The sequence below is a fragment of the Onychostruthus taczanowskii genome, unplaced genomic scaffold (genome assembly GCF_017590055.1).
Source record: "Onychostruthus taczanowskii isolate IOZ18803 unplaced genomic scaffold, ASM1759005v1 scaffold293, whole genome shotgun sequence".
Classification (NCBI taxonomy): Eukaryota; Metazoa; Chordata; class Aves; order Passeriformes; family Passeridae; genus Onychostruthus; species Onychostruthus taczanowskii.
In genome coordinates this window covers 103,551-123,294 of record NW_024500273.1, presented here as the reverse complement: position 1 = coordinate 123,294, position 19,744 = coordinate 103,551, and the positions used below count along the sequence as shown (strand labels likewise).

General features: G+C 52.2%; 1 protein-coding gene across 1 annotated transcript; it reads right to left on the bottom strand.

Annotated features, from left to right (window-relative positions):
* Positions 1-3,353: 3,353 nt before the first annotated feature.
* CCT3 (chaperonin containing TCP1 subunit 3) lies at positions 3,354-11,629 on the bottom strand. Its single transcript, XM_041408228.1, has 14 exons — positions 11,485-11,629; positions 9,773-9,834; positions 9,217-9,267; positions 9,072-9,134; positions 8,406-8,502; positions 7,936-8,053; positions 7,560-7,746; positions 6,936-7,085; positions 6,370-6,502; positions 5,813-5,894; positions 5,514-5,694; positions 4,742-4,987; positions 4,374-4,505; positions 3,354-3,697 (listed from the first exon to the last, which is right to left on the bottom strand). Exons 1-14 carry the CDS (start codon positions 11,513-11,515, stop codon positions 3,593-3,595), a joined length of 1,638 nt encoding a protein of 545 aa, XP_041264162.1. The 5' UTR covers positions 11,516-11,629; the 3' UTR covers positions 3,354-3,592.
* Between the last annotated feature and the right edge of the window lie 8,115 nt (positions 11,630-19,744).

Below are 19,744 nucleotides of genomic sequence, written 5' to 3'. Positions count from 1 at the left end.
GTCCAGCTCCTGACCCTGCAGAGGACAACCCCAGGGATCCCAAGCATGCACCTGTCATCCCTATCCAAACTCCCTGAGCTCTTGTCGAGCTCGGTGCTGTGACCACGTACCTGAGGAGCCTCTCGCAGTGCCTGGGCATCACCATCCTCTGTGAGAAAGAGCCTTTTCTTAATATCCAGCCTTAATGTTGGCTGTCGTGACACAGCTGCAGGTGCTCCCTCGGGTCCTGTCCCTGGTCACTGAGCGCAGAGGTCAGCGCCTGCCCCTCTGCTTCCCCATGTGAGGAAGCTGCAGACAGTGGGAGGTCTCCCCTCCCTGTGCTCCTCTGACCTCCTTGCTCTAAGACTCCCCTGGCCTGGACTGTTTTGACTTTTCTCTTAACGATTTCTCCCTCTAGCTGGACTGGGCTGCGTTTGGCGTGATGACCCTGCCCTCCATCGGGATCCCCCTGCTGCTCTGGTACTCGAGCAAGAGGAAGTATGACACCCCCAAGAGCAAAAAGAACTGAGCAGAGTCCAGTGCCAGCAGCAGCCCAGAGCTCGGGAAAGGACACCCCTGAAGCCCCAAGAGCAGCAGCTGGGTCGGGGTGGCACCGTCCCCTGCGAGGTGCTGCCTGCGCCGTGCTTCAGCCTTCTGGGCAGAGGATTCGGTGGCTGCAGCAGCAGCTGTGAGGTGTCCTCTGTGTTCTGATGGAGAAACAAGCAAACAGAAGAAAGAACAACCAGAATTCCCAACTGCCTTGTCCCCTCTGGAGGCAGAACCCCTCTCTCCTCTGTAGCCGCAGCAATATGAGCAGTGCAGCTTGTTACTGCCCAGGGGGGCCTGTCTGTGGGGCTCTGCCCCCTGGGCTGCCTCCAGCTCTCATTAGCCTGCTGCACTTTTCTGCAGGGTATTGTGAAAAACACGGTCACTCTCCTGTGAAAATTTAAGAAGTTTAATAAAGGACAATATCAGACAAGGACCATAGAGCAGAGGTTCTTATGGCCAGGTACATCTTGGCATTCAGCCAATACCACACTGTTATCTTCGGGGATACCCCTTAAATACATTTTCTCTTACATCAGCCTGTTGCATATTCATAGACCCTTATGCATATCCGTAAGGAACTAGTTTACATGGCCCCTCCTTGGGTCTGCCTTTTTAGAGCAGGCGTGTTTCTTGGCTGTGGTTTTGGCTCCTTCTCTTTATTACTTCCAGTTTGGGCCTTGGTCCACACTGTTTTCAGATGGTGGGTGCTCATAGTTGGCAGATCTGTAGCAGGTGTCCCCATCCAAGGAGGAATTTTAACACAAGCATAGCTATTTCAATACTATGTCTAAGCTTAATTAACAACAGAAAAAAACTATACAACAAAGTTACTTTAACATTACACATACAGAATCCATTTTAATATTTGCAAAAAGCCAGTATTATATATAACAGTATCATATCTCAGGGTCACCTCCAGATGCTGCCTGCCCTGTGGGACAGAGATTGCTCTGGTGACACCGCAGACCTGATTTGACAGAGGATGTCACAGCTGCTGCTTTGCCCAAAAGGGGCACTAAGGGAGGTCCCTGTTGATGGTGTTCCCTGCGTGGCCATGATGTGTTTTGTTGAGCAGAGGACAGTTCTTGCTGTTCTTTTTCGTTGTTCTGTACATGATTGAGGTTTGTCGAGGTATTGAGGATTTTGTAATATAAAAGGAACACCATGGCAGTGTGCAATGCAGGTGCAGCACCTGCCCTTGGCCTCACTCGAGCTTCTGGGCTTGGGCATGGATGCAGTGGCCCAAAATTTGTGTCTTGGTTTAGAGGAAATTCTAGGAGAAATATGCTCTAAAATGATTGGTTTTGTCAAAAGAGAGAGAGCTTCGCTAAGTCCTCTTTCTTCTGCCAATGAGAGAAATGGATATCAGAGGATGCAAGTGAAAAAAACCCGTATTAACAGAAAAAAGAGAAACTACAACAACAACAACAACCAACCAAACAAACAAAAAAACCCACAAAAAAAAACAAAAAAGGGGGGAAAAAATTTTTGAAACTTACACTCCACCTGACCGTGTGGCCGAGGTCGTGACTTGCCCTTCTTTGTCCATGAGTTCGGGAGCAGAAAAGTGTTCACAGGAGCTGGAACCTGTTGGATTTCTGGCGTGGGTCTTCTTGCAGCAGCTGAAGTTGGTGTGTTTTAATTTCCTTGTGCCGGTTCAGTTCCTCCGAGGCCTCGGGTTTGGCGCGGTCCCGCCGGCTCCCCCGAGCGGCCGAAAAAGAAAAAAGACAAAAAACAGGGAAAAGAGAGAAAGCCGAAACAGTTCAAAGAAATAAAAACAAAACGCCGAGGATTCCCGGTACAGCCTCCAGGCTAGGAGAAGGGAAGGGGGAAAACCCTTTTGCTTCACTCTAGCAGCAAAAAACGCCAACCCAATCCAACAAAAGGAACAGTGTAGGGTCCCGGTCCACCCGGAGCACCCAGAGAGGAGCTTGAACAGAGCCCGCCCAGCAGCTCAAGGCTCCCCATCCCAACCCTGGCTCCATCTTAAAGATACAGCATTCGTTTTCTGGGCACAAAGCCGAGATAAAGGAATAAAGCATCATCATAAAATCATCCCATGGCACGCTGCTTGCACCACTGTGCTCTCAAAGCCAGGTTGCCTGCAGAGTGCAGTGAGCTGTAAATCCCTTCAGCCAGGCTCACACCGGGATTTCTGCTTCCATGGGCTCTTGCAGAATCAGAGTAAAGTGATGGAATAACAGTGTAACTCTGTTATTGACTGCTTTTGTTTGGAAGGGACCTTAAAGGCTATGTAGGTCCAACCCTCTTCCTCTAGACCAGGTTACTCTAAATTTTCTCCCACACTGCCAGGAATGGGTCAGCCCCAGCTTCTCTGGGCCACCTGTGTCAGTGCCTCACCATCTTCACAGGTAGAAATTTCTTCCCAGTATCTCATTCTCTGGACCTACCCCAGAGCTGGAGGAAGCTCTGACAAGGGGGTGACTCCAGAACAGAGCAGAGGGGCAGAATCCCCCTTCCTTCACACACTGCCCATGCTGCTGGGGATGAGCCCAGGACAGTGTTTGCTTTCTGGCCCTAGTGCACGTTGCCACAGCATCCTGTGCTCCTTGTCAACCCATGCCCCACATCCTTCCCAGGGCCTTCTGGGCCCAGTGCATATTGCCATGGCTCGCTAAGCTTCTTGTCAATCCATGCCCCCACATGCTTCCCAGGGCTGCTCTCCATCCATTCTCCCCCAGCCTGTTTGTGTTTCGGGCTGCCCCAGTGCAGGTGCAGCACCTGCCCTTGGCCTCGCTGAACCTCCTGGGCTTGGCATGACCTGCCTGCCCACCCTATGCCAGAGCAAGGATTAAACACAGAAACAGCCTGAAACAATGTATTTATTTTGAGGTGAAGAGAATTTTCAGTCAGTAACCCTCACCCCAGAAGCAGTGCAGTGTTACCAACAGCCACTGCCTTTACCCAGTGCCCGGGGTATTTTCCATCCCTCCCAGACTTTAAACAAACTTTTCCAGGCTCAGCCTTGAGACCAGGCCACTGCACTGAGCTCCTCCATGTCAAGGTCAAGGCAGTCGGTTCTCCCCTGCGAAGTCTCAACCTCTCACTCCTGGGCTGCCTCCGGTGCTGCGGACTGCTTGCTTTGGTTGTCACCCTTCTTTTTGTGCCCCGAAACGATGTCATCAATACGCAGGAGGAGGACTGCAGTCTGCAGAGAAACCCCACACCCAGGGCTCATCTGGAGCTCATCACAAAAGACAAAACCCAACCTGCCCCCAGCTTTCACACCACACCATCATCAGCCTGGGCTGAAATGGTTCTTTCAGCACCGAAGGGAACGGTGTCTCACAGCTTGTGGGAGCAGCAAGGGGCTGCTTTCCCAGCACCATGGAAACTAGGACACCCATTTTTTCTTGTTGACTGACATAGAAGGGACACAGTATCCCTTCGAGGAACAGCCTTTGATCCAACACCAGCAAGGTAATGGCAGGATCTGTGATGAGAAGGGCAGCTGAGACACAGCAGCCCCAGCCAGCCAGAGGGATAAAGCTCCCACGATCACTGATGATTCCAGTGTGTTGCTGGCATGGGATTGCTCAGGTACAGCTCCATCTGGCACTGGAAGCAGTGAGTGCATTCTGCACCGTGTGCAAGAAAAGGTGGGATGAAATATGATGAAATTCAGCTGCAGGATCAAAAGCTCAGGAAAGCCCAAGTCTGGGCTCCCACCTCCCTTATTATCCCACCTCCAGGAACAAGCTCAGACACCAGTATGCCCTGCACTGGGTGTGATGCCCACCCAAACACCACAGCATACAGGGAAGGATGTCCTCCTCTCCCAGATGATACCCACAGAGGCTCTGAAGTTTCCACATCTGCCTTACCTCCACGGCTGTTTTGTAGGTCTGAAGTTTGACAGCCAAGGGCTCCCAGATCCCCAGCTCCTTCATGTCAACCAGGGCTCCAGTCTCCCCATTCACACCCCATGTCTGGCTGCCTTCCTGAGTGTGCTTGGCCTGGAAGCAAAAAGACAGGGTGGGTGAGATGGCAATTTCTCTTCTGGCATCTCAAACTGATTACAGGCTGAGGAAACTGTAACAGGTCATCAGAATGTTCTTGGTTTTGGAGTCTATACAAAAACATGTCACTGACAGCACAAGAAGGGCACTGTTCTGAACGGTGCCTGATCCCAGGAGCTGGGTGAAGCAGGAAAGGGCTGACTCTCTCCTGGTGCCCCTGCCACACGCCTTACCCTGAGCGAAGTCAGAACACGGATTGTACTAGCGCCACAGTTCTGGATCAGCGTCCGGGGAATGACTTCCAGAGCCTGGGCCACTGCACGGTAGGGCCACTGCTCCACGCCTGTCATGCCCTTGGACCTCTCTGTCAGTGCATGGGAAACGGCCATTTCAGTGGCTCCCCCGCCGGGCACCAGCTGCGGATCCATGAGGACGTTGCGGCACACCTGCATGGCGTCCTGCAGGTTGCGCTCCACCTCCTGCAACAGGGACAGAATCGCAAAACCGTCGAGGCTGGAAAGTTCTCTTAACACAATCAAGTCCAAACGTACCCCCAGCACTGCCAAGGCTGCCACTAACCCGAGTCCCAAATCCATACATGAGCTAAATCCATCCAAGGATGGTGACTCCACTACTGTCCTGGGTACCCTGTGCCAGTGCCTGACCAGACTTTCCATGAAGAAATTTCCTCTAATATCCAATCTAAAGTTCCCCTGGTGCAACTTGAGGCCACTTCCTTTTGCCCTGTCACTTGTTTCTAGGGTGAAGAGCCTGACCCCCAGTGGGCTAGACCCTTCTGTCAGGTAGTACTAAATACGGGCAATAAGGTCCTCGCTGAGCCCCCCAGCTCCTCCTTGTGCTCCAGACCCTTCCCCAGCTTCACTGCCCTTCTCATTATTAACTGCAGCACCACACCAGCTGAAAGCCCAGCCCCCAGTCTGCTGGCCATGACTCACCACAAAGGTGGCTGGCACAGGAGGTGAAGCAGCCTGTGCACTAACTTACCGCTAGGATTTCCTTGCTGGCTCCCCTGAGGATGATGGTGCAAGCCTTAGGATCTTTGCAATCAGTGATGAAAGCAAAATACTCATCTCCTATTTTTTTCACTTCAAAGAGCCTGGCACCAGTTCCCACATCCTCCTCCCGGAGCTCATCGGTGCGACTGACGATGCGAGCTCCACAGGCCCTAGCACACCAAAGCATGGCATCAGACACTCACAAATCACAACTGAGAAAGAGTGGGATCAGAACAATTCCGTGTCATGCACAGTGGGAATGGGCTCCAGACAGGAGCCAGCACCTACCTGGCAATCCGGTTGTTGTCAGTCTTCCGCACCCTGCGGATGGCGGTGATGTTGGCTCTCATCAGGTAGTGCTGGGCCAGGTCTGAAACCAGGTTTGTGTAATTTCAGTAATGAATCAGCAGTATCATGTAAAATTTCATCTGTTTATCAGTTATCGAGCCAGCTATTTTAATTCCAGTCTTTGAAGCAAAAGGGGTTACAGGAGAAAAGCACCTAAATGTAGCTTTTAAAACCAGGCTGCAAGGCAATACAGTAGCACAGCTCTCCAAGGGTTAAGACTCAGCTTCACTTGTATTTTGGTATCTTTCCCAAACGTTGGAAAAGCGAAATATTATTGTAAGAGTCTACTTTCACAGAGCAACATCAAGAATGAACTTCAATGCCTGCAGAGTACACCTATTTGCTGGGGTACACCAGGTTTGGGAGGAGTTGTTTTAGTTTGTTGTTGTGGTTCTTTTTAGTTTTGGTTGGGTTTTTTCTAAGGTCCTGAGCAGTGCATTTAACACCATGAACCTCACTGAGATGAATTCAACACAAAGGATCACATGTGCTATTACCAGAAACTCCTTTTTCCGTGATGACCAGATCTGGCTTGACTCTTATCAGATCCTCACACATCTGCTGGATGTACTCTTCCTCCATCTGCAGGATTCGGGCAAAATCTTCCTCCCGAGTAATTTCAATGTCAGTCTGTACAGAAGAGGTGTAAAGAGTTTAGGTGTTCATTCCAACCTTCACAGTATTAGACACCTCCCCCAGCTTCAAGCAGCTCAACTCCTCCAGTATAACCAGGGAGCTAGGGATGAAAACCACTGATAAAATAAACTGTGACACTGTGCCAGCTGAGCATTAACCTTAGTTCAAGCTCAGAAATATTTCTTTTGCTCTTGACCAGTACTTAGATACACAAATCACTGTAGCTGCTTCAATCAGTCAAAATGCTGTAGCCTCACTCCTATTTTTTTTGAGTCCACAGCAGAATTAGCCCCGACATTCAACAGGCCTCTGAAAGGTAGAACACAGAAAGCCTTTCCCCACCTGCAGTTTTAAAAAGCCAGCTGCATGTTTGTTTTACTCATTCTAAATCAAGGCCTGCAGATGTCCCCACCAGGACTCACTTTACCTGGCTCTCTCCTTTCTTGTACTCCAGTGAACAATCCAGAAGGACGATGCGTGGATTCTTAATAAGGCGACGCATTCTGGGATGGGTCACATCTTTATTCACCATAATTCCACGCAAGACACACGAGTCTTCACTAAAACCACCTGGAATCTGACAGACACAAGGCAGAAAATCAGGTGAGTCAGTTTAGTCTACACAAACTTGTGTATCTGGAAATATCTCCTGAAGGTGTCCCACATCTAGAAAAGGGAAAACATCTCCCAAGTAACCACAGTGCATCCAGATCACTATACAAGTTTAATTTTAAGCACACACTGACTTAGATTTGAAATGGGAAGCCATGAAAGAACTTAAGAAACTTTTAACATTCTATTATCTGACAACATGTTCCATTTTCCATCTTCCAAATCCAACTGAAATTATATTTTTGACAGGTACTCTAAAAGACAGCAGCCCCTGTTGGCATTGTAAACGAGCATGGCTGACAACACTGAAACATCTTCAAGGATTATGTCTGTGGACTGCAGAGAAGTAACACAAAATTGTTCACAATGCACCCTGCTATGAACTAGTTCATAACAAGAAAGGAGCATGAAGATAAGTAACAGTTCAGGACAAACTCACCTTTTCTACTTTTGCATATTTTTTAATATCAATTTCTTTTCTGCCATTTTCTTCAAACTCCACAGTCTTAACAGCATCAAGAGCAATGCTGCAGGCCAAGTCAGACCAGCGGTTTATTGCCTTGGTGTTTATCGCACTCTTAATTATTTTAAGCATCATCTCTTTATTGTTCACATCCACTGGAGTGCTGAGATAAAACAAAAAAAAGGCCAAAGAGCAAACGGAGTGTTAATTCTAAGCAACAATCTAACCCTTTTGACTCCATCTCCAGTTTTGTTAAGTTGTATTCAACGGACACAAGTGCCTGAAGGAGCAGCTCGAAGCAGTACAGAAAGTCCACATCCCCCCTCTCTAACTTCCACCAGCCCACACTTACCCAATTTTCTTCAGAATACTGATCATGTCATCAAGAGCCTTACGATAAGCCCAGATGATCACAGTTGGGTGCATCTGCTGCTCAAGAAAGTGCTCAGCAACAGAGAGCATCTCTCCAGCTAAAAAAAAATTAAAAATAAAATTCCTCAAATAAATTAGTAGTACAATTAACAGTCAAGAAAGGAGAACACATACCAGAAAAAAGATATCTTCTATCCACGCAGAGAGTTCTAACATCACCTATACCTTTCTTTACACTTCACTGTGGTTATCATGGGAAAAGAACAACTTTCCAAAGTGTGGAGCTGATCACGTTAGGGTGTCATCAACCTAGCATGCTCTTGCACAGTAAAAAAACCCCTCTCCATTTCAAAATTAGTAAATAACTAAGATGTGTCTCATCAGGGGCTCTGCTTAGAAAAAAGGGTGAACTTTAGCCTTAATGCAAAGTGTTGGAGTCTGTCTCCTTACCAAGAATAATGACAGATGTGGTCCCATCTCCAACTTCTTCATCCTGAGTGCGGCTGATCTCTATCATCGATTTTGCAGCTGGATGCTGGACTTGAATCTATGTAGGAGCAAGGGGCATGGATTTGTCCCAGAATATTAAAGCAGAAATGTCTCACATCACTCAATGGAACAAATACCACACCTTTAATACAATCAAAGGCATTCTGTCCAATAACAGAAAGGCTTTTTCTTTCTTTTTGAGACCACAACCAAGCCCTTGTATTTGACAGGATTGTGTCTCTTCACTGTTTTTCAGGCATTTCAGTTTTTAGGATGATCTTTGAAAAGCTCTTGCACCAGACAGACATGTGGCATTGTGAACACCACCATCTACTCAAAAGGTCTCAATGCAGTTGATAATAGCTCCAATTACCAAAGAATCTGCATCAGTCCTGTAAATACTCCATGAAAACTTTCCACTGTAGGATCAAACCTACATTTCTGTAGAGCAAGAATACTTGCTGGATATGTTTCATTTCTCCCCAGTGAGAACCTTTCTTGGAACAGCTGGTTAGCACTTGCTGGCTCTCAGGACAGGTGGGGAGATGACACAGCTCCACTGTCACCCAAGATTCAGGCACGTACTGACTTAATGTTAAGAAAGAAAATCCTTTAAGAAAAACTTACTTCTCTAAGAATAGCATTGCCATCGTTGGTCATCACAATCCCACCCATGGGGTCCAAAAGCATCTGCAACCACAAGAGAACCAACACTTGACTGCTCTGTCCCAAGTGTGTCTCACTTCTAGTCAGCTGCAGCACAAATTCTTACCTTCATCATTGCTCTCGGTCCCAAACATGTTCGGATAATGTCAGCAATAGTCTAGGAGGAATCAGAGAAATGAGGTAATACAGGAGGGCATCAAAAAGTCTAAAAAAACTCCACAGTGAAATCAGCAGCCCCTGCAAAATTTACGTAATCAAACAACCCCGCTGTGGTTGAGATGCAGCCATGGTTAAGAATTGTATGGAAATGAGAATATGGGGATTATCAAGACAATGGAACCACACTAAATTATTATCTCAGATGTCAAAACTGAGACACTTTCAGACTTGGCAGAGAAACAGGGGTTTGGTTAGCTAAATCCCTCCATGGTTATTTATATGGTACCCATTACATGAACAATGCAGATATTTTGGTTTTATACAGAATTTTTATGTAACAGTACAGAAATCTTCTGCTAATGTACAAAATTGTTTTCTATGTTGCTTCTTCTTCTACTCTACATTCATATCAAATAGAGAAAATCTGTTCCACACCCAGTTTTCCCTCTGAAATATAGGAAAACACACACACAAAGGATCAGAACAGCCTGAGAATTTGGTACCTTTGCAGCAGTGATGTTTCCTGTCTGGACTTTTCTTCCAGACTCACGTTTTGTATTCTGACCTAAAGGATAAAAAAAATAAAAAATTAATCAAGTACAAAACATCAAGGATGCAGTCACCTCTCAGTCACACATTCAACATGTGACCAGATTGAAATTCAGAGTTTACAATACAAATACTGCAGTCATGATGATAGATATCTTATATATCTATATAGATATACATTGATAGAAAATTGTCAGTGAAAACCAACATTCCCTATTATAACAGAACTCCTTGTTAGCAGCCTGAGACAAAGCTTTGCAACCCCGAAACACGACCTATTACCCCAAAAATCAAACTGCAGTGACTCACTAGGATCTGCCAGATCTCACAAAGCCAAGGGGCTGCTATTGTACAGTAGTGTTCAGTCAAGAAAAGTTACAGAGGCTCATGTACAGTAGGAAGAACACGGTGATCATAAAGTTAATCCATCAGTGTTACTTTGGCACATGAGGGTGAGCAGCAGCTGGGGTACCAAGTGGCTCACAACCACAGCTGGAGATCAGCTGTCAACAAACTGAGCCTAGAGCATATGTGGGCTCAGGGATGCTTTTCTGCTATTGCAAGCCTGGCCCGAGCACACCCAGATTTATTCAGGAGCAGATGCACGTGCACAGGGAGGTGCAAGGCAGAACAAAAGGAAACAACAGTAAAAGCAGTACCACGTCTAAGGCAAGCAGGCTTACAGAAAAGGGGCAGTGGGCTACGACAGTCTGCCTATTGGGTTAATAGAGAACAGAATGGATGGAGAAGAGAATCAGATACCCAAACAGAAAAAAACCCAACCCTGGGAATACCTCATGTTGATGGATGGTGAGAGATCACAGAATGGTTTGGGTTGGAGGGGACCTTAAAGACTATCTCGTTCCAAAACCCTTTCATGGGCAGGGACACCTACTAGAGTAGAGCTCCAAGCTCTGTTCAACCTGGCCCTGGATATTTCCAGGGATGGGGAAGTCACATCTTCTCTGAGCAATGTGTGCCAAGGCCTTACCACCGTCACAAGGAAGAATTTTTTCCCACTATCCCAGCTAACCCTGCCCTCTGGCAGTGGGAAACCATCCCCTCCTATCCTATCATTACAGGCCCTTGCCTAAAGTCACTTTCCAGCCCTCTTGGAGCCCCTCTTGGCCCTGGAAGGGGCTCTAAGGTCCCCCTGGAGTCTTTTATTTCTCCAGACTGAACAGCCCCAGCTCTCCCAGCCCGTTTCCAGAGCAGAGGGGCTGCAGCCCCTGGATCATCTCTGTGAACTCCTCTAGAGCCGCCCAGCAGCTCCGGAGGCCCAAGAATTGAGGTTCGCACGGGGTTCAAACGGGTCAGGACAAGGCAACGTGCTGAGAAAGACGCGAGAGCAGCCGAGAGCACGGAACGCTGCCAGAAAAGGTCTGAGCGCGGCGGGGCTCCGGCATCTCCCGCGCAGGGCGCGGCACAGGCTGCGGCACGGAGCTGCCAGGGGGAGCTCGGGCCGCGCCGGAGGCGGCAGCGATTGCCGGCGGATCCCCGGCAGGACAGGCGGCCCCGGCCGGAGCGGGCCGTGAAAGGGCGCCCGGCCATGAGGAGACCCAACATGGCGGCGAGTCAGGCGAGCGGCAAAGCGGGGCGGGGGTCGGAACCGGCCATTCCCTCGCCCTCCGCCCATGGCAGTGCGGGCCGGGCCGGCGGAACTTACTGAGAACCAGGACGGGGCGCGGGCCCATCATCGCGGCGGCTGGAGCACGGCGGAACCTTCTGGAGCCTCGCAGCGCCGCCACACCGCGCACCGCGCCCCGCCGCGGTCAATGGCGCCTGAGCGCGCCGCCTGATTGGGCAATCGCCCGGCGCGCTCGGCTGGGAAGTGACGCTAGGCGCAGGGGGCGGAGCCTGCAGGGGCTCCGCACGGCCGCGGGGCCCGCCGCACCCGCGGCCGTGGGGAGGGGAGGGGAGGGGAGGGGCGGAACCTTGCACAGCCCCGGAGGAGAGGCGGCGGGCCCCGCGGGGCGGCCGCGGAGTGGACGTTTCTCTGACGCCTCCCCGTTACATCCGGAAGGCACCGGGTCCGAGATGCCACGGGCGACCTCGACTCCTAGAGGCAGAGCTCAGTGAGCCCCCCTCGGTCAGCAGGGTGGTCTCGCCCAGCCCGCGCTGCAGGAGCCCAGCGGAAGGAAGGATGGTGAGGCGGCCCCGCCTGCCCGACCGCGGGTGCCCGGGACCGTCGGATCCTCTGAGCCCCTGCGGACCCTCCAGGCCTCTGCCTGCCAGGGGCCCCCCAAACTGCCTTAACCCCTCGCCATGGACCAGCCGGGTGCCACCCGGCCGGGGCAGCCGCCCCCTCGCCAGATTTGTCAGGACCGAAGTAAATTATTATTATTATTATTATTATTATTATTATTATTATTATTATTATTATTATTATTATTATTATTATTTGGCTGGGTGGGGACGGTGCCGCTGCGCCCACCCCACCGCCTGCATAGTATTTCAGGGTCCCCTCCAGCTGCTGCCTGCCCTGTGGGATAGAGATTGCTCTGGTGACACCACAGACCTGATTTGATACAGGATGTCACAGCTGCTGCTTTGTCGTGTTGATGCTCTTCTCTGACCCACCAGCTTGCCCAGGTCCATGGTGGGCTTGTAAAGCCATGAGGGTGGGGTGCAGGGAGGAGGATCAGGGTTAAATTCCTCAAGAATCAGATGCACAGGCTGGGAAACTCTTGCTGCACTGGGGATGCTCTGCTTAACTACACCCACCCACAACCCCCTCCACTAGACAGGCTTCAGCTTTCTGCTGACAGTGGATCAGGACATGTTCTCTGCCATTAGCTCTTTTCCTGTGCCGATCTCTGACCCTCTGTCCCTTTGGATGGAACCACCCAGGACACAAAACAGCCGCTGGTGGCTGAGGAGGGCTAAGGGCCCTGCTAAGAGGGGACACTGGAGCCCTGGGCACGGCCTCAGTTGGTTCCAGCAGCAGCTGGATCCAGCATTCCCAATCTGCACAAGGGGACTTGGCTGAGGCACAGAGCCAAGGATGGGGAGCTGAACCACAGCATCTTCACCAAGCCTCGCTGTTTCTTGAGCCCCTACAAGGCCTTGGGGGGCTGGTAGGCTCACCTTTCTTGTTTTCCATAATTCCCAGGCCTGGTGAACATGCAGTATTGTCCCTCAAATGCTTGTGGCTGTGTCAGGGGTCTTCCCACTGCAAGACTGAAGTCCTCTTGTTTGTGGGGAACCCTTTTGGAATTGTTCTGCCAGCCCTGGCAGCACAGCGTCACCATGTGCCCCTCCAGCAGCACCTGTACCAGCATCTGCAGCACCAGCCAGTCTGGGGGACATGGGACCTGTCACACCTGATGTCACCAGTGACCACCCATTGGGTAACATCCAGCACACTGGGATGCTCTGGGATGTCCCCAGAGCAGGGGACAGGCTCTGGTCACACCAGGGGAGTGACCCATGGAGTGGAGCCCACCCAGAACCCTTGGGGTCCCCACGGGTGCTAGGTTGGGGTCACAAATGCCCCTTACCGTCTGAGACTCTCACAGGGGAGCTGACCGCTGCCAGGTCTGTCACACAGGCAGGTGCCGCTCTTGGTGACAGTGAAGTTGTCATGTTCCTCCTGCTTCCAGTACCGCCTGTGCTTGTACCAGGTGGTGGCACCGGCTCTCCCCGAGCCCTGGCAGGTCAGTGTCACCCTGTCCCACAGCACCGGTCTCCAGGGGGGCTCCACGAGGAGCTGGGTGGTCTGGCCACCTGCGGGTGACAGCGGACACCAGCCTGCCAGGGCCAGCATGGGGATGGGGACATAGCATGCCCTGAAGACTCACCAGCAAGGCTGCAGGTCTGGGCTGGAAGGAAGAAGGGACAGGGCTGGGTGGGGGTGGCACAACAGGGACAGAAGCATGAGGGTATGGGGTGTGGGTGCTGTTCGTGTGTGGCAGGGACCCCTCAGGGGCACTGTGGACACCCCATAGTGAGGCAGGGCACAGGGAAACTGTGGACACCCCCAAAATGGGGACACCACGGCCACCCCATACTGTCACAGGTCACCCCCACAAGCCCCCTGATGCCTCCCCAAATCCCTGTCGCACCATTATTAATGTCCCCACCTTCCTGTCCCCACGACCCGGGTCACTTCACGCACAGGCTTTGCTGGCATTGGGGACTTAAGAGAATCCTGCAGTCCCCCTGTGTCAACTCCCCTCCCTATCCCAGGGACATGAGGCCCGTGCCTGGGACACACCCCACAGGAGCAGCGCCACCTTCCTTGCCATCCCAGTGTCCCCAGCCATGTGGACTGGCTGTCACTCGCTGCTCTGGCCACGGCTCCCCTGGCTGGCGGCTCTTCAGATGAAGGGGAAGGAAGCGAGGTCACATCTCGTCCCCACGTGTAGGTGGCACTTGGTGTGGGCAGGATGGGCAACTTGTGGGACATGGGTGTGATGGGGGGGACATGGTGTTGCCTGAATTTGGAGGCTGAGGCAGTGTAGGGAGCCAGTGATGGGTGTCCAGGGGAATGGGGTGCCCAGGGATGGGGTCCCATGGGAATGGGGGTCCCAAGGATTGGGTGGACTCAGAATCAAGGATGAGGGTCCCAGAACAACATGGCCTCCAGGGATTTGAGATCATGGGATGGGGACGGAGGGATGGGGATGCCAGGGCAGAGGGACCCATGTGAGAATGGGGGTCCTGGGGGAATCAAGGGAAGGGGTGTCCCAGGGTCTGCAATTACCAGGATGGGGTTCCTTGGGAATGGAGATCCTCGGGAATTGCAGCCCAGGGATGGGGATCCCAGGGAAGGGGAGACAGAAGGAAATGGGGTCCCATGGTTGGGGTTCCCAGGGGAATGGGGGTGCCAGGGATGGGCAGTGGCTGGGTGGGCCCATGGATCACAGCTTCTTCCCTGGTTGCCTCAGATTTGGGGGCGACCCAGGGCCCAGCGCTGCCTCCCTGAGGTGCTCATTTCCTGGCCAGGCATCACATGGGGGTCCTGGGTAGCTCTGCCTCCGTGCTCTCCCCTGCCCTTGTCCTTTTCTTATCTTTATTTCTTTTTTTCCTTATTTTGCTCATTTTTGTGCCATGTCCTCTCACCCCTGGTTCCTGGCTCAGCAATCCTGGGGTGCACTGAGTAGGGAACAGGTTGGGGAGACTTACGGGAGCGGGAAAATGGGATGTGGGGGGTGCAGGGAAGGGTGGGGAGGCTTTGCGGGATGGAGGTGTTGGGCTGTGCCCCCTCAACACTTTCTTTTTCCTGGATGAGAAGGAAGAGGCAGTTTGTGATGAGAGTCAGATGGGAAAGGGGAGTGAACTCTGTCGTGGGGCGACACATCCAGGAGGGTCCTGTCCTGTGAGGTCCCAGTTCTGCGGGTGACCTGGGTGAAACCAGTCCAGGGGATGACACCTCGTAGCATGGGATGTCCTGTCCCGGGGGGTGGTGGTTCCAGAAATGTCCCTGCACTTTCCTGGTCCGGTGCCTGTCCCAGGGGTGGCACATCCTGGGGACCCCTGTCAATCCAATGTGGAGCCCAGCCCCACTGCACAGGGATGGCCATTTGCCCAGCCCTGCTCTGGCCAGACGCAGGTGGCAGCCAGTACCTGAGGGTCCCCCCTGCCCCCTTGGCTTTGATTCTGGCAGCTTTAGAACTGCTGCAGAGGTGAGAATTCTGTGGCGGAAAAAGGCCTGCCTGATCATTTGTCCCCTCTCGCCAAGGGACTGAGAAAACCACGAAACTACTGAAATCCTACAACACTCTGCTCAACTGCCTGAGCTGGACCATCCTCCTCCTTCCTGCCATGCCATGTATGGACAGTGGTCGAATGCCCCACAGCCGCTCTCACACTATCCTCTGCACCTGGATGGGGAGAGAAAATTGAGCAAAGGGTTCCTGGTTTGAGACACAGACTAGGAGAGATCACTCATCAAATCCTCTCATGGGAAACGCAGGCTCAGAATTACCAATATGAATTAAATATTTTGCTGGCAAAATCAGAGCAGGATAAGGAGGTCTAATAAACTCTTCAAAACACCTTCCCCCCTCCCCAGACTCCTTCCCGGGCTCTCCCTCCAGCGGTGCAGGGAGTTGGGAACAGGGGCTCCAGGCAGTTCAGCACAGGTTGTTTCTGCCGCTGCTCATTCAGAGCAGTCACAGTCCTTGCCCTCCTCTGCCTTTTTTATCATCATCTTCAGTTTTGGGCCTTGGTCCACACTGTCTTCCACGGGAGTCTCTTCTCCAGGGATTTCTCCAGCAGGAGTCCTTTCTGTGGGCTGCAGCCCTGCCCCAGCTGCTCCAGGCTGGGGCCCTTCCTTGCCCAGGCTCAGTGCCTCAGGAACTGCTCAAGCGGGGGCTTCCCACGGGCTCACAGCCCCCTTTGGGCATCTTCTGCTCGGCCGGGGGCTCCTGCAGGGCTGTAGGGGGAGGTCTGCTCCCCGGGGACCCCTACAGACTCCGGGGGAATCTCTGGAGACTTTTGTGCCCCTCCTTCCTTCCTGCAGGGCTGTTCCTCTCACAGCCTCAGAGTGAAAACCATGTTCACTCTCCTGTGAAAATTTAAAAAGTTTAATAAAAGACAATAGCAAACAAGGACCATAAAGCAAAGGTTGGCACTCAGCCAAGAGCACACTGTTCTCTTCAGGGATACTCCTTAAATACCTTTTCTTTTATATCAGCTTGTTGCATATCCATAGACCCTTATGCATGGTAAACTTTTCCCCCAAACTACTTTACATGTTCCAAGAACTGTTCAGCATATCTCCTCCTTGGATCCACCTTTTTAGAGCATGCGTATTCCTGAGTAGTGCTTTTAGTCCTTTTTTATCATCATCTTCAGATGATGATAAAAAGTTTTGGGCCTTGGTCCACACTGTCTTCAGACAGTGAGCGCTGATAGTTGGCATACCTGTAGTGGGTGTCCTCATCCTATGTTCATTGGATGTTATCCCATCCAAGCAGGCATTTTAAAACAAGCATACTATATTAGCTATCTCACTACTATGTCTAAGCTTAATTAATACCAGAAATAAAAACAATATCTCCATAACAAAGTTACTTTCACATCCCACATATAAAATCCATCTTAATATTTGCAAAAAGCCAATATTATAATATGTATTTATAACACTCGGGCTCCTCTTGGCTGCCGCAATTCCATCTCTGCCTTCCCTTGGATTTGCCCTTCCCAGCTCTTGGAGCATCCACACCAACATCCCCCGTCCCCCATCCGCTCCAGGACGTCCCATGAGTCCTGGGAGCTCTTGGGGACTCATGGGATGGCAACACTGCCATGGCAACAGTCAGTCCCAATATGTCACGACAGTGGCTTTGGACACGCTGTCACAATTGGTTCAGACACATCCCAACCATTGGCTCCAGGACATTGTCACACCTCCCACACTCTATGACAGTGCCATGGCAGCTGCAACTACTGGCTCAGGATCTCGGTCCCTCCGTCCCAAAGACTCTTCCCGGGGGTCCCTCCTTCCGCGCCGTCAGCAGCTTCACGCACCGGGATTTCAGTCCCTCCTTCCCAAGGTCTGCCTCCGGTCTGCCCCTGACCCCCAGCCCCTCCGGCCCCTTCAGTCATGCCCCCAAGGGCACGTCCCGACTGAGGGTCCAGAGCTCCTCCCAGGATCAGTTGGTGTCCAGGGAGCACTGAGTGTGGCAATTTCAGATCTCTCATGTCGTCCTTTCCCACAGGTCATGGACTCCAGCAGCCCCATTGTGATCCTTCAGGATGTGCCCAAACAGCCTGAATCACAGTCCTCCATCAGATACAAACCAAAGACCACCAGAGTCATCACCAGGGACCTGATCCGGGACCTCATGTAAGGCTGTGCCCAAGTCCTGAGGGGTTTTGGGGGAATGGGTGTCAGTGCAGCATCCCAAAATCTCTGGGGAGCAGGGATTGGCAGAGTGCCCTGGCTACCCCTGGGGATCCCACCCCCTGCATCCCAGGCAGGTGCCACTTTCAGCACACTTTCCCTTCCTGCCGCACCCCAAAACAAGAGAGCTGGGTCCCCATGGCTTCTCCAACACTTCCCACCTTGCTCTGGGCTGGCTTGGTGGCCAGGTGGGCAGCTCAGGGAACACAGGGACCTGTTGGGGACCTGTGCCACTGAGCTCTCTCCCTGTGCTCCCCAGCATCCCCCAGGAGAAGCCCCAACCGTGTCTCATCATTGGAGAAAAGGAATATGAGAAACTCAAGGAATCAGCTCGAGCCCCGACTGAAGAGGAGCGTTGGGACAGGCTGAAGACCCTGAGAGCCAGACAGGACGCTGCTTTTGTAGGCATTTCCCTTCCTGCTTCCCCCTTTTCCTGATCCACAGCTGGATTTGAGGGGTGGTGGCTCCCACAGGGCATCCTCCCTCTGTCCACCACCTTTTGGGGCACAGGGGAGGCTGCAGGGCTCAGGGCTCCACTGAGAGCTGAGCAGCATCCCTGAAATTGTGCTCAGCACTCCCAGCCTTCCAAAGGCACGAGGTGTCTGCCCAGAGGTGTGGGGAGGGGTGCTCAGGGCCGTGCCAGGGCCCCAGGTGCCTGACATGTCCCCACTCAGTGTCAGGAATGCGGCACCTGAAGTGTGACCCCTGCAAGCCCTCGGCAAGGTGCCCAGGATTGGGCAGTGCTCTCTGTCCCCGCAGGAAGCCCTGAAAAAGGCCACAGGGCCCATCAGGAGCAGCTGGAGCGGGAGAAGCTGGAGCAGGAGCAGAGGGAGCTCCGGCAGCGCGCCCATGCCGAAGATCTCCGGCGGCAGATCCAGGAGCTGCAGCAGCAGCGGCAGCGGGAGCGGGCGGCCTTCATTGAGGAGGGCCGGCGGCAGCAGCAGGAGATCCGGCAGCGCAGCGAGCGCCTCGCCCAGTTCAGGCAGCAGAAGCTGCAGGAGTTCAGGTCAGGGGCTGCCAGTGCTGCTTCCCTGGGCTCTCTGGGCTCCCCGAGTCCTTCCTGGTGTCCCATCCTGGGCCACCTCCTAGCTCCCTCTGCATCCTCAGCAAACGGAACCTGCTGTGGGGCCACGGTCCCAGATCTATTGGGAGCCTAATGGATTCTTTCCTCTGCAGAGTCACTGGAATGCCCGAAAAGTACTGTGCCCAGGTGGAGCGCAAAGCCCAGAGCCAAGCCAGGAGAGCCCCCTCCTAGGCCAACCCCACCAGGAACCAGCTCCAATTCCCCACAGATTTGGGGTTCCATTTGCATTGAATAAATTTTCCAATAAACTGTGTTTCTGAGAAGATGGTGTTTTCCGTCCTTCCCTGGCCTCAGGGCTGTTTGGGAGGAGCTGTCACAGGGCTGGAGGAGCCTTGAGGTTCCTTGTCCCATTTGTCCCACTCTAGGGTTGTGTTATTGGTTTAGGCTTATTAGTGAATTTTTCCCATTTGTCATCTGAAAGATGCTGGAAGAAGGAGGGGGTGATGCCCCAGGGATGGATTGCAGGTGAGGGAGTTAACAAAAAAAGTGGGTGATAGTTCTGGCGGACCATCTGTTATAAACAACCCAGACCCCAAGTGGGAATTAGTCATAGAAGTTTTACTGAGAACAAAAAAAAAAAATCAGCAAAGCGAAAGGGACAGCGCTTGGGAGCGTGAGTGCCAGAGGCTTGTGCACAAAAATGGTGGGTCTGTCTTTCATACCCTTGATATTGCATCAGCTTTATGCACATTTATGCATATTCCCTGACTGGGAAGGACTAGGAGAAACACCCCACTGTAAGTGGCCCAGATGCCCCATGAATCCTGGGCATTGACTACCTCAGGAACAGGTACTTCAAAGACCCAAAGGGAGGTTGACAGGCTTTTGGAATCACTGCTGTGGAAACAGAAGGAATTGAGCAACTGAACACCTTGCCTGGACTGTCCAGAACACTTTTGGCAGCATTCCAGGGTTTCCGAGCCCCCAGGGGCTCCCCTGGTGTCTCTGCACATCCACAGTGATGTGCTGAGATCCCACACAGTTGTTTCT

Bases quoted from the DNA above. Each gene is read 5' to 3' on its own strand.
- CCT3 (XM_041408228.1), bottom strand. From the start codon at position 11,515: ATGATGGGCCCGCGCCCCGTCCTGGTTCTCA. The intron at 8,503-9,071 runs GTAAGTTTTTCT...GCTCCTACATAG, and splicing joins GCAATGCTATTCTTAGAGAA to ATTCAAGTCCAGCATCCAGC. The intron at 4,506-4,741 runs GTAAGGCGTGTG...TTTTGCTTCCAG, and splicing joins GTGTTCTGACTTCGCTCAGG to GCCAAGCACACTCAGGAAGG.